The sequence below is a fragment of the Mesoplodon densirostris genome, chromosome 1 (assembly GCF_025265405.1).
Source record: "Mesoplodon densirostris isolate mMesDen1 chromosome 1, mMesDen1 primary haplotype, whole genome shotgun sequence".
NCBI lineage: Eukaryota > Metazoa > Chordata > Mammalia > Artiodactyla > Ziphiidae > Mesoplodon > Mesoplodon densirostris.
In genome coordinates this window covers 192,439,396-192,454,134 of record NC_082661.1, presented here as the reverse complement: position 1 = coordinate 192,454,134, position 14,739 = coordinate 192,439,396, and the positions used below count along the sequence as shown (strand labels likewise).

The following is a 14,739-nucleotide window of genomic DNA, read 5'->3' as shown; positions in this document are numbered from 1 at the left end:
TTCGTGCCCCGGTCCGGGAAGATCCCACATGCCGCAGAGCGGCTGGGCCCGTGAGCCATGGCCGCTGAGCCTGCGCGTCCGGAGCCTGTGCTCCGCAACGGGAGAGGCCACAGTGGTGAGAGGCCCGCATACCGCAAAAAAAAAAAAAAAAAAAAAAAAAAGATGGATAAGACTGGGAGGAGGATGAGTTAGGACGAGATAGTGCTATGGGGTGACTTGGGGAACCCGGAGGCCCTTTCCACTTACTGAAGCAGCTGCTCCCCATTTTCCTAAGAACAGAGGACAGGAACTTGCTTATGCTACCAAAGGCAGGAGCCATGGAAGACTGGCAGGTACTTGGAAATGTATTACACTGGGGATAGCGGGTCAAATTATTTTCTGTGCCTGAGACTCTCTGTTTAGACCTGACTGAAAATAGGTGGCTAAAGGACCCACCTTACCAGGATCCCTCTCCCGGATTTCCCATAAACCCTGGGATATTAGACACATTAAAACCTTGGAAATAACCCAGCATCCTCTGGGCAGACTGCCGAGGCCAGGAAGCTCAGCCTCAGCCCGAGAGCGAGGGAGACAGAAAAGGGCCCTGACTAGGGTTTTTCTCATCTTCATCCAACCATTCTGATTCCCCTGACATAAAGAAAGAAAAGCAATGAAAAGGCATGTGGAGGGAAATAAATCTGCAAAAAAAGCAAGACCCTCTTTACCTACATGTGTCTTAGCTCTACCAAGACATAGAAGTAGAAGGCAACATGAAAAAGAACTCTGTCGCTGACAGCCCTGTTTGAATGGCTGTTCCTCTTCGGGAACCGTGTTCAGAGGAGCTGAGGTGTGGGGGAGAAGTAGAAAGAAAAATGCCTTCACAGACACCCAGTGCTTCAGATCTTCCAAGTCTGCCTCATCGACTCAAGTTCATAACCCCGCGGGAAACTGGTGGGGCAGATAGGAGTGGCGAGGGGGAAGGAGACAGCTTTAAAAGCAGTTTGTTGTGCAGCGGACCAAAATCGGGTGCAAAGGGGAAAAAAAGCCATCTCCCCACAGTATACATCTATAGTCCAAACAGAGGCTACTTTGTTAGAAGATTCTAGAAATTCTGCAGACAGCAGAAGTCAACGGAGGTCAACAGAGTTAATTATTTATGAGGTCTCCCTCCCTGTCTCTTTTTTTTTTTTTTTTTTTTTTCTGGCTTCCTTCAATATATTATACATGTAATGTCAAGGTCTTACAGTTATATCCTGCATATTTTTTTTTTGCTTTATAACAAATTTAATCAGTTATACATATACATATGTTCCCATATCCCCTCCCTTTTGCGTCTCCCTCCCACCCTCCGTATCCCACCCCTCCAGGCAGTCACAAAGCACCGAACTGATCTCCCTGTGCTATGTGGCTGCTTCCCTGTCTCTTGAAAACAAAAACAAAAACAAAAACACATTTCATTTTCTTTCCCAATGGATTCACTGGAGCAGCCTCTAGGTGTTGGCTCTCCTTTCTGCTAAATGCTGCCAGCGGGGCCTGCAACAGAAGCCGGGCCACCGGAGCACCTGCAGACTCTGTTTCACAACCAGAGCAAGCTGGGCGGCCATCAGCAACGAGGCCCAGCTGCGCTGACTGATAGGCTAATGTTCCATGTCATCCCTTCCAGTCCATGTCTCTGGCTCAGGGCTTCCCATCTGACCAGATGCACTGAGAGCTAAAAGCTCCAGGAGGCTGCTCCAAATCAGTCTAAACAAAGAGTGGCATTTACTTCACACCACAGAATCCTCATGCTAAAAGCCTCCTTGAAATTGAGCGTTCAACCTGGTCGTCCCCTCTGCTGCCGAGAGGGAAGGGACAGGTGAGGGACCACCCATCCCGCTGGAGACAGCATTGCAGTCCAAATGGACATGCCCTCATTTCTTACCCGGGCACACTCCACTTTGGCACACTCCCCAGTCCGGCAGGCCACTTGGCCACGGTCACAGGTGCAGAACTCACAGGCCGAGCCCTTCCATATTTCATCCTGGTACCGCACAAGCCCCCCATGCGAGCAGCTTCCAGCAGGAGACACACAGTCCTCGCAGCATTGCCCATGACGCTGAGCCCTTCTCTGACCCTGAGGAAACAGAGAGAACGGCGGGGAAAGGGCAGTGGTCAGGAGGGCGCGAAAACATCCGACCTGATGGGGCAAAGGGACATAAAATACCAACTCCGTGTGCTGTTTTCTTCCCCCACCTAACCCAGCTGAGGCACGTTCCCCTCCCCCTCCCCTTCCTTCCTGGGAAGCAGGTCCTTCCTGCTTCTGAGCATCATAAAAACTTTTGATTCTCTCAAAGGACACACTGGACTAAGAAATGCATTTCCTAAATGACCCCGAATAAAGGTTCAAAAATCAAGCTACACACTCTTCAAATACCTTTTCGCATCTTAACGGAGGGCAGGCCTGTTTGTGGCACCTGACCTCACCCCGGTCACATATACACGTGGTGCAGGCATTTTCACTCCACTGCTCACCATGCTGAGTGAGGAAAAGAAACAAAAAGTGGAAAATCAAATGTCACATGTATCAAGTAGAAACACAAGGCACATGACAATTTTTTATCATGGTTTTTAACTGAGCCATATCGAACGTACTCCTGAGAAATAATACCATTTAGGCAGCAAGAGGCTCTCAGAAAAAAAGTCAATAAATGTCCAAAGAGAACTTTGGATTCATTTTCATCCAACTATATTCATTTTACAGATGCCTTGAGGGCCTGCTCTCTGCCAGGCACACAGAGGGCCTGGAACATCAAGATTAATAGGAAGACCCTGTTTGCTGGCTACTCGATGGTCATTCTTTAGCTCTTCTTTGCTGCGAGACCCAGTTCTCACTGCTACACACTCACGTTCCCAGCTTCCCTTGCAGCCAGTGCACAGACTTGGTCCCAGTCCCAACCGAGGGGACCTCAGGGGAAGTGTGCTAGAGCAGTAGAGGTTGAGGAAAAGACTCTTCTCCCCCATAAAAGAAGAAAAGCCCATCCCTTTCTTCCACCAGGCTTTAGTCATGATTGGTGGAGGACAAGATGCCTGAAGCTGTGGAAGCCACACTTGGACATGAGGTGACAAGACAGAAAGCAAATGCCAACGTGCTGAGGGTGGCAGCGTGGAAGATCAAAAGAGTGAAAATCCTTGACAACATCATTGAGACCAGGATTGATCAACCCTGCAACTGTCCCACCTCTGGGCTTCTTGTTATATGAGATAATAAATGTTTCATTTTAGCTACTTTTAGAGGAGCACTTCTGTTGCTTGCAGCCAAGGACACCACAACAGATATAGAGGCTCTCTCTTCCAGAAGAAATTAATCTAGCACATATGTGGCTACTGTATTGGACAGCACAGATCTAATATACACAAAAATCCTTTCCCCATTAGTTATTTTCATTTACACTTCAAGGGACCCATCTAGAATTTGTGTCATCATCCCCTAATACTCAGTTCCAGATTCTCTACTGAGAGTCAAAAATCCCAATTTCTATTTGGTTTTCCTTAGAATGACCGGCAAACAAGGGAAGCAGATGGGTTAATTTTTTTAATATATTCTTTGCTTTTGAATAATGTAACCTTCTTTTGGCTCAGCTAGGCACTCCCAAGTCACAACATTCATTCATTCATTCATTCAATTTGTTGCACTTTTTGTTACTTTTATTTAGTACCTACTATGTATTGGGTAGTTAGCTAGACTGCCCCAATAGTACTTTCAAGTTTTCAGGGTCCACCACCCCCAGCTTCTTGCCCTTTTCCCTCTCTCACCTTCCACTCCCATGCTCCCGACCCCACTGTAAGGCAGGGGGACACTGTCTCTGGATATCAGTGCATAAAATCTAACCAAAGCAGGCAGACATTCCCAGAGTCTCCAACATAAGGGTAAACTGACAGTAACCAATGACAGTCTTTTTTCCCTTCAAGATGTGTGAACAGTAAGTTCACCAAGTTTCATGAACCAGGTACTGCCTGCCAGCACATTCTTTTGTATTTCTAATCCCCTCCGATTTAATTTTTTCACAAAGGCTTCCCATGAAGAGAAGAAAAAAGCCGTTTATGAACTGAGTTACTAATCCTGGCAAAGAGTAAGACGTGGGTGGGGGAGGTACGGTGGTTAGAAGGGCAGAGGGCAGATGTGTAAGAATGGATGTCAAAACACCTACATGGGGCACATCAAAGCTTACCTCGTAAACTCGGCCAGCTGCAGAGCAGGATCGCAAAGAGCACTGTGGGCAACATTTTCCAGGGACTCGGACTACAGTTTCATCCTTAACACCCCAAAAACAGTCCATCAAAAGGTAGTATTAATAAAATCCACAACAGTAGGAAAATTTCACTCACAGCCAACTCAATCATGGGCCTCAAGCCTCCAGAAACAGCAATTTCCTCTCGTTTAATATTTATTAGTCACCTGACTAATATTTATTAGTCATTAGTCATTTATTAGTCAACGAATGAGCACTTTTCAGGGCAGTGTGACTCAAGAAGTTTGCACGTTCCTCAAGTCCCATCCACTTCTAAGAACAAACAAAAGCACAACTAATAACAATAATAATAGTACTTCGTGTTTGCCGGGTACTGTTTTAAGTGTTTTACGTGACCCTGTAAAGTAGATGCTCTTATCCCGCCTTCACAAACAAGAAAATTAAAGATCAGAGAGGTTGTGTGACTTGTCCGAGGTCACAGAGCTGACCTGGTAATAGTAAATGGTTGGCAGAGGGACTTCAGAGCACCAACCATTCAACACTTAAGAACATTTACCCTCCTGCTGAGTCACTGCTAATCTCAAAGTGAAGGTACCCCTCCCTTGATAAACTACCTCACTATTCTTTTGCATCTTATGGGAATCCACACGTTTATATATATGCATTAGGAGGTCCTTAACATGAAAAAAAATCAGTCATGCCCCTAGATATCTAGGAATAAGCCAGTGCAGAGAAATGTGGGTGACAAACACTAAATGCCCAAAGAACCCCTTACCGCCTTATTCCTACAGTTTCAGCTCTACCACCTGCACCCCCAGAATATTAGACCCTTTGTCACCGCTGCCCTAAGAATTTTCACAGCCACAATCTCCTCGTTAATGCCAAAGAATCAGCTTCTCACTCTGACATCACCACAGCCTTTTGAATGGAAGGAAGGTAGGCAAATTAAAGCCAAGAGAAGGAGGATTAGAATAAACCAAGTTTCAGTGACTAAGAAGTGGTAGATCTTATACAGAAGACACCTCCTGAACAGTTTGCTGCACTTTCTCTTACTAAAAGCAGAGAATGAGATCTTATTATCATGGTTGCTGTGGATTTCCCTCTGCAAGAAAAGAAGCCTGGTGTACCTTCGGGCATGTGTGTAGGGGGGTGTCAAGTAACCTTAATTTTTCATGGAAAGTTCCAGTCACGCGTTAGTGGCTTTTTTAACCCAATTATATATGATCAGCTAGATTAATGCATTCCTATCTAATAGGAATTTATTTCAAACACTTGAATCACTGGAATTCACATGACAACTGTTTTCTCTGCTTTAGGTTACCTTATTTCTTTACAATTCTGTAAAAATATTATGACCATTGACGTTTAATAGAGTATGTGAAAATCGGACATGCGTTGAAATCATTGAGCATTTCTTGACCTCAGAACTCTTGAGTTTAATGAAATTTCAGTGAGGAATTAAAAATAAAGGTATATCTGATGTCATACTCACTATTCAGTAAGTTTATGGAAGTAAACAATGAACTTTTACAACGTTAAGTAAACAGGGGACAAATGTCATGATCACAAATCTTGAACAGAAATATAGAGGTAGTATGAATCTATCTTAACCAGCATGGAGTAAACCCAAGGACAGGGGCAGAGTCAACTGGAGAGTGGGAGGTATGGGTGGCAGATAATTACCTGTGTAGAGGCTGGTACAGGAAAACCAAGTTTCCGATTCTTACTGGCAATAATTATATATTTCATTGACAGAAACAAAACCTTTCTTCACAAATAGAGACCAAAAAGGGCAGGGAGGAAAAGCATTTAAAGAGAAAATATCCCATTACATGAGAGAACTTCTTGACTGAGAATTGAGATCCCATCTGGGCTGGTGTTTTATAAGCAGGACTGGAGAGGCAAGTAAGAAGAAGGTGAGCAGCAAAGTGGGTTAGAGAAACGGGAAAGGCGTTTTAGCTGTACATTTTTGTTGCTATCATACACTTGAATCCTATTATTCTGGTCTTCGTAGATTTGCCCTTCCAAACCTATAGACTACCCAGGGGCTAGTATGCTAGGGACTGATGACCAAATCCAGCCCACCACCAATTTCCATAAACTTTTACTGGAATGCAGCCACATCCATTCATGTACGTATTATCTATGGATGTTTTTGTGCTATAATGGCAGAGTTGAGAAGTTGTTCCAACTATATGGCACACAAAGCTGAAAATGTTCACTATCTGGCTCTTTACAGAAAAAGTTTGCCAACCCCATGTCTAATATGGTACCCTCAGTAATCACAGGAGTTCAATACCAAAATAATATATGATTCATGTCATTACAATTTTGGGTAGGACCACCATTAAGGATATACAGTTGACCCTTGAACAATGCAGAGGTTAGGGGAGCTGACCTCCACACAGTTGAAAATCCGAATATAGTTTATAGTCAGCCCTGGGTATCCACGGTTCCTCCACATCTGTGGTTCTGCATGCATGGATTCAACCAACCATGGATCGTGTAGTACTGTACTATTTACTATTGAAAAAAATCCATACATAAGTGGACCCACATATTTCAAACCATGTTGCTCAAGGGTCAACTGTATTTAATTATGGGTTTCCGTATTCCTTAAATAAAAATACTTATGACAAAGTTTATAGTATGTTATAGCTCACAGCTCTTGACAAAATATCTTCTCCTGTAACACCTCTGAAGATATAAAAATGAGATGAAAATTCTACCACCAAAAAGTAGAACAGCCAACCTCCTACCATTGCCGAGGAAGTCCCACTGACCATAAGACTTTCTGTGGCCTTTCTTTGCTTTATAAACCAAAATAGAAATAAGAACCATCATTTCTTCCCAACTCTCTGCCTTCCAATATCAAACACAACATGGGTTTGTTCCCTCAGTGTGCGGCCACTGCAGTTTAAAGCCATTAGAGTGCCATCCTAGCCTTTCAACTCCCTCGATGTCTTTCTACCTAATCAGAGCCCATAATGTAAAAAAAAAAAAGGGTGGGAAGTATGTGTGTTGGGGGAGGTGGAGGAAGTGATGAAAAGTGGGGAAGAAGACACCCAAATGTAAAGCACACAGTCACCGAGAAACATGGCGAGAACCCTTGCAAACTGGGGATTACAGTTTTACATTTCATGAATTAAAAATGTAAGAGGGTTGGGCAGTGGAGAGAGAAAAATACCTGATCTCAGTACAATAGAGCTACACTAAATGAAAACCTGCCAGACCCTTAGTCGAGGAAACACGCACCTTTCTTAGCACCTGGCTATGGATCCAAGAAAGGGAATTAGCCAAGGGAAGGCTGCTTATCCTTGCAGCTTTCAAGCACTGGGTATGAACAGATTTCTTTTGATCAAGGCTGAGTAAACAGAAAGAAAAGAACTTGGGGGAAAAACCCTAAAGAGCAATAGAAAGTTATAACATTCTGGAGATGCACAGAAAGAACAGATTTCTGAAAACTAAGTACTGCAGGATCTAAAATAAAAGATTTAAAAGCCATTTTGCAACTTCAGTAAGATAGAAGAAAATGAAGTCTTTATTAAATAGAAGGACGAAGCCATAAAGAAAGAAAAAGCATTGGGGTTAAAAAAAGATGAACCAGTGATAGGAGAAATAAGGAAGAATTAAAAGAAAATTAAAGGAAAATCATCAAATTAAAATCAATACTGGAGGCAGTAAACACAAACTCAAGAAGCTACCTCCATAATGCGGAGGAAAGACACAAAAGTGAAAATGATGAGAGAGAAAGTGACCAATAATGAGGGGGAAGGCAGGGGAGCAATCTGTGAATCATAGGTGTTTCTGAAGAAATGAGAATAATTGGAACAGACATGACTAATCAAAGCTGTAACTAAAGAAAACATTTCACACTTGGAATATAGACTGAAAGGGCTTCACAGTATTCTAGGCAAACTATGTGAAAAGACACCTCACTTGGAAATATCCTGGGAAAATGTTTTAATTATAAAGATGAAGAAACATCCTGCAAGAATTCAACAGAGTAAACTAGCTGAATATAACAGAATAGAAGGCAGAAAAACCTCAGACTCCTCCATGGCACTAAATTCCAGAATTCAATGGAACAGAGTTTATATGGTTGATATGGGAAAAGATTATAATCTCCTTAAATTTTAGACCCCTACAAATTATCTTTCATGAATGTAGGCAAATAGAAAATAATTCTCAAACACTTAGTGGCTCAGAAGACATACCAATTTTTTTTTTTTTTTTTTTTTTTGCGGTACGCGGGCCTTTCACTGTTGTGGCCTCTCCCATTGCGGAGCACAGGCTCTGGACGCGCAAGCTCAGTGGCCATGGCTCATGGTCCCAGCCGCTCTGCGGCATGTGGGATCTTCCCGGACCAGGGCACGAACCCACGTCCCCTAGCATCAGCAGGCAGACTCTCAACCACTGCGCCACCAGGGAAGCCCGACATACCAATTTTTATCTTTTTTAAAAAAATCTGAAGATGAAGTTCAATTCACTTAGATTAATCAAGATTGGGAATGGAAAAGTTGTAGTATTAAAAAAATTGATGGGAGAAAATATTTGCAAATGAAACAACAGACAAAGGATTAATCTCCAAAATATACAAACAGCTCATGGATCTCAGTATCAGAAAAACAAACAATCCAGTCAAAAAATGGGCAGAAGGTCTAAATAGACACTTCACCAAGGAAGACATACAGATGGCCAAGAGGCACATGAAAAGATGCTCAACATCACTAATTATTAGAGAAATGCAAATCAAAACTACAATGAGGTATCACCTCACGCAGGCCAGAACGGCCATTATCAAAAAAGCTAGAAACAATAAATGCTGGAAAGGGTGTGGTGAAAAGGGAACCTTCCTACACTGTTGGTGGGAGTAAATTGATACAACCACTATGGAAAACAGTATGGAGGTTCCTTAAAAAACGAAAAATAGAACTACCATACGACCCAGCAATCCCACTACTGGGCATATACCCTGAGAAAACCGTAATTCAAAGAGAGACATGCACCACAATGTTCATTGCAGCTCTATTTACAATAGCCAGGAGATGGAAGCAACCTAAGTGTCCATCAGCAGATGAATGGATAAAGAAGATGTGACACATATATACAATGGAATATTACTCAGCCCATAAAAAGAAATGAAATTGAGTTATTTGTAGTGAGGTGGATGGACCTAGAGTCTGTCATACAGAGTGAAGTAAGTCAGAAAGAGAAAGACAAATACCATATGCTAACACATATATATGGAATCTAAAAAAAAAATGGTACTACTGAACCTAGTTGCAGGGCAGGAATAAAGAGGTAGACATAGAGAATGGACTTGAAGACATGGGGTGGGAGGGCGAAGCTGGGGCAAAGTGAGAGTAGCATCGACGTATATACACTACAGAATGTAAAATAGCTGGCTGGTGGGAAGCTGCTGCATAGCACAGGGAGATCAGCTCAGTGTTTTGCGTTGACCTAGAGGGGTGGGATAGGGAGGATGGGAGGGAGGCTCAAGAGGGAGGGGATATGGGGACATGTGTATGCATATGGCTGATTCACTTTGTGTGCGACAGAAACTAACAAGGTACTGTGAAGCAATTATACTCCAATAAAGATCTATTAAAAAAAATTGGTGATAATAGTATCAGGAAGAACTCTCATCAGACTGAACATTTTAATGAGCCTACAAAAATGTGGAGGGGCTAGGGCTCTGTTCACTAGGCATCTGGACAGAAGCTGAAGGCAAGCAATTTCAGTATGAATTTACATCACCCACTAAGGGAACAACCCCTTATTTGAACACAGGAATCTCTCCTTTTGTCAGAGATGATCACTAACTCCTAACATCTGATTATAACTATGCAAACAAATATATCCACATTTGCCTACCAAAAAAATTGGAATGAATTCCAAAAGAAATTCTATTGTGATCTTTTGGAATGGTGGAAATACGGAAGATCATTTTCTTTTCTGCTTTTCTGCTTTTTGCAAACTTTCCTTAAGGAATACAGATTCCTTTTACAATTTAAAATACACTTTATATTAAAAATCAAATTTTTCTAAAGCTCAACACCTGGAAATGCATTTCTTCTGATGAACTTGTGTTTTTTCTTAAATGAATGAGTTTTAAAACATGAATGAGTTAACACATATAAAAGGCTTGCAATCATGCTCAATGATGTTAGCAACTATTGTTTTATGATTATTATTATACATAAATGATATGTAACTCATCATTTTGGGAGGCGATACAGTGTAATGGTTAAAAATATGTCAGGTGTGGTCTGTTGAGGTTGTCATGTATAACTGCCTAGGTTAGAAGCAATGACAGTTCATAACTGTGGTACCTTGAGCAAATTATTTAAACTCTGTATCTCAGTTTTATCTACTATAACATGGGATGATAATAATAGTTCCTACTTCACAGGGTTGTTACGCAAATTAAAAGCTCTTAAAATTAATGATTAGCACATAATATATGCCCCCAGTGTGGGGATGGTGATGGGCAGATGGTGGCGGTGAGAATGTTTCCAACAAAGGTGCTAATTCTACAGCACCTTTTTGTATCATCAGAACACCCAATGGTTAATAGTGATATTAAATCAAGAAAAATGGTTTCAATAGTCTGACAGTTGGGTATTTTTTAGTGTCAAGGTAAAACTATAGACTTGATGCAAGAGTGATTAAGATCAATCTGTTTCCAAGACTTCAGAATGCTTGCCTAGCAATTAGCTCTAAAGTATGGCAACAAATTTCATCTTTTTAAGTTAAACAATGCAAACTATAAGTGAGTACTGTTTGAAGCTAGAATCTATCTTTAACGTTTTTTTAGAATGGGAACCAGTACTTTCAATTATTCCAAGCTAACCTCTGATATGCAGTCAGGGTTAAGTTTTTAAAGCCTTAAAGCAGAAGGCTCACAATGGAGTGTTTCCACTATCCATCTTCCCACGTCCCTTATTGTAATGGTGGCAAACCGCTTAATTAACCTGCTTACACAAGGAGACTAAAGCCTGGAATGTGTGAGTCAAAATGCCCCAACACTACAATATCTTCTGAATGTAAGATATTATGCAACTCTACCAAGAAACTCATTTGTAATCTGAAAGCTAGGACAAGACTTTGTGATGAATTGAGAGGTGTGACATGTGTACAGTAGTTGCTGTAGTGTGGGTAATACAATCTAGTCTTTCAATTGATACATTTTTCCTTTATTTGGCATTTAGCATTTCTTGCCTAATTGCCTTTTGTCTGCCTTTAAAAATATTGCCCAATTGTCACAGTATGCCATGTTATTGATTTTGTTTTATTTGACACAAAGTACTCCTCTGTATCAACTGAATGTTGGCTTCCAGCTTTTTCTTAGATCAAAAAATGAGCTATTTTTCAACTGGAGGCAAACTCCTTTCATGGTTATCTGTCAACTGCTAAGAAACATCCATAGGAGCTACTAGAAGAAGAAAAAACTATAAAATACCATGTACACCAAATTTATTTGCAATTGATTTTCTTTTGTTAGTCTGTGAAGAGCCTAATGTTGTGAAAATCAGATCAGCTTAAATGAAGAACAAGGTCCCCCTATTTTAAACCTCCCTGGAGAAAATCCTTTGATAATTTGAATCATTATCTAATAAAAATTAAATAAGGTACATCTGGATAATCAGGTTCAAAGACATGCATATGTCTTTAAAAAGCAGACTATACCTATGCATTGAAAAACAATAACAACCCTGATCATCTTACTGAATTTTCCAGATGTTTAGCTTCATATTTTTGGAACATCTGCAACTAGAGTTTGGCGGCTTCTTTATGTGTACCCTGAAGGCTCAGTTTCATTAAGTAACAATTAGCCTAAATGGCTGGTAATTAGACCTATCTGTAGCATCTAAGGGTAAAAGAAATCTCTCAGGGGTGGTCTCCAAAAATATAAGGAAAATAAAACAGCCTTTGCTTCTTGTTCTCAGGACTTCCGAGGTCTGCCTGACAAAACCTCAGAAGAGACTCCAAGTTCCTGAACAGTGAAGTTAACAGCCTGTGAAGCATCCATTCTGAGGCTGTCTTCCTTACCTGGTTACAAAACAGAGGATGACACTGAGCTGCGAAGCACTGGGCGACCCCGTTTCTACACACACACTTGGCGCACCGACTCAATGGCCAGTCCTCCCCATCCTGAAACACACGGCCTTCATAGGAACAGGGTTCTGGAAGGTCAGAGCAATAAGGATTACCGGGGGGATTGCACTTGCTGATCCCAGGGCTGACTGCATGCATGTGCGGCCAGTGCAGTCACACAGGGCCCTGTGCTCAGGGGCACAGTGCAAACGACGGGGCCCCGTGCTTGGGATATTGCTCTGCAGTCACTGTATGGAGTTCTTAACTTTCTCTCTGAGTTTCATAAGTGAAGTCTGGTGCAACAGGTAGCATGTGCTAGGGGTTTGGGGGTCTCACTCATGTGTGGCCCTACCTCCCCGCTGCCTCCTTGCCTTCTGGGTTCTCAGGAGCCTGACCCCAAGTCCATGCCCAGTGAAAGCTGCCACCCTCCAACCATAGCAGGGACCTGGGTGTGGGTGCCTGGGGAGCGCATGTACCCTAAGCACCAAGTAGCTGGGGAACCCGGGGCACCTGTTGGGGGGGGGTGTCTTACCCACCCAGCAAATATCCCTGTGCCTTAGGGAGTGTGACATGAATAATAAATTAAAAACAGGACAGGTTGCAAAACCTATGGAAGAAAATAAAAGCTTTCCCCCCCTGCTTTTTGAACAAAGGGCCCTGCATTTTTATTATGCACCCAGTAAATTATGGAGTTGGTGCTGGCTGATCCTCTAATCTCTCCAGGCAAAATGCTCCCAATAGATCTTTCTCATGGACAGCCAACAAGAAAGCACCCTAAAATGTAAGAAAGGAGCCCACAAACCCAGACAGCCCACTCTCTACCCCATCCCTAAACTCTGTTGTTGAAGTATTTTTACTTGTAGGGTTACTTGGCCCAAAGCAGCTGCCTGTCCTTTTCTGGTGGATGACATCTGAAATGCATGAGGAATGCATTCTACTTTCAGCCTTTCCTAACCATACTTTTTAATCCCCAGAAGGGTTCTCCAGGGTAAACAGTCACCAGGAATGGAATAACTGGGGATCAGAAAGAAACCAGAGGTCTTTTTAAAGGGAAAAGGCAAGGATAGAGTGTAGCTTCCAGGTGCTGTTTAAAAAGAGTAATTTTAGCTATTATACGCCAGGAGAGAACATAATACAGAAATGACAATAATTTATATTTATCGTGAAGTAAACACTACTTAATTATAAAAATGGAAAGGGACATATATCCCTAAAATGTAATAAAAGGGTACGTGGTCCAAGCATGGATTCTAAGGAGAGGGCCTGGAAGCATGCCCCTGGCTTGCTGAGCCATGCCTTGGTTTGCAGGCAGGCATAATCTCCACAGCGAAGAGGCCATAAAGACAAATGAAATACCTGCTTCCTACTTGGTGTGTTTTGGAGAAAGATGTTATGTCAACTGAAAGACCAGCCAGCAGAATTAGTGGTAGTGTTACTACATGATGGAGAAGTGATTTGTTTGTTCTTCTCTCCACCGAGAGGCAGGAGGAACTATTAATACCTTGGCCTTATGCAATCACAGCAAAGGGTCTTGTCCTTCCTCCCTTTCCTTCTTAGGAGCTATGAACACACAGGGATTGCATCTGGCCAAGGCAAAATAATAAATCAGAGAGTCTCAGAATCTCAAGTTTGGAAGGGAGCTCAGTCTCTGCAACATTGCTTCTGCCACGTGCAAGGCTACATCTCGGTTCCAATAAGGAATGGGGTTAGGGATCTTTGTACCACACTGAGCAAGAAAGAGAAGAGTTGGGATGTCACCAGGTAAACCTCAAAGGCAAAGAGGGTCTCTCTCTGCAAGCTCATACTCACTCCCAGGGCCCACACAGACTGGGCAGCAGCTTCCTTCAGGGATGAATTCCAGCTCCTGGTGTCCACACAACAGTGGTGGGCACGGTCGGGAGGTGCATCGGACTTCCCCATGAGTGCAAGAGCACACACTGCATGGGGAGGACACCCACTCTGTCCCATGCTGTGTGTTAGAGAAAAAAAAAAGAAAAGAAAATTATTGTCAGAATATAGGCTTTCATTTGACCAAACAGAAACAAGCCTTCTCAAACAAATGAAGGATGGAGCGCAGGAGAGATGGAAGAAGGCTCTAGGCTTGCAAGGCTGAGACGAGGGTTTGCAATATTCCAAGTCAGAGACCAATTTTAAAATTGAGTTGTATTTTCCTTTTTTATCCCTAAAATTTTACATTTGAAAATTTCAGAAAAGCACAAAAATAAAATAAAAAGACCCCAATCCCATCATTTAAAAGATTCTATGAAGACCAAAGTAAAATACGCACACATACACGTATATCTACTGAATTCTTTATAATAGTTATATTATTTTCAATATAGCTCCCACTCAGTATTATGCTTTTTTTTTTGGCCTTTACTTTTTACCCTGATGAGTTCCCATATTTGTGTTCTCTCTCTCTCTATCTCCC

At 42.2% G+C, this 14,739-nt stretch overlaps 1 protein-coding gene across 1 annotated transcript in view; it reads right to left on the bottom strand.

Annotated features, from left to right (window-relative positions):
- The window catches only part of FRAS1 (Fraser extracellular matrix complex subunit 1), a 446,975-nt gene that overhangs the window by 249,360 nt on the left and 182,876 nt on the right, over positions 1-14,739 (bottom strand). The window contains exons 5-9 of the mRNA XM_060093094.1: positions 14,118-14,277; positions 12,264-12,397; positions 4,188-4,271; positions 2,393-2,494; positions 1,901-2,092 (exon numbers count right to left, since the gene is read on the bottom strand). Coding sequence (XP_059949077.1) covers positions 1,901-2,092; positions 2,393-2,494; positions 4,188-4,271; positions 12,264-12,397; positions 14,118-14,277 — 672 coding nt within the window. The remainder of the gene's footprint in view (positions 1-1,900; positions 2,093-2,392; positions 2,495-4,187; positions 4,272-12,263; positions 12,398-14,117; positions 14,278-14,739) is intronic.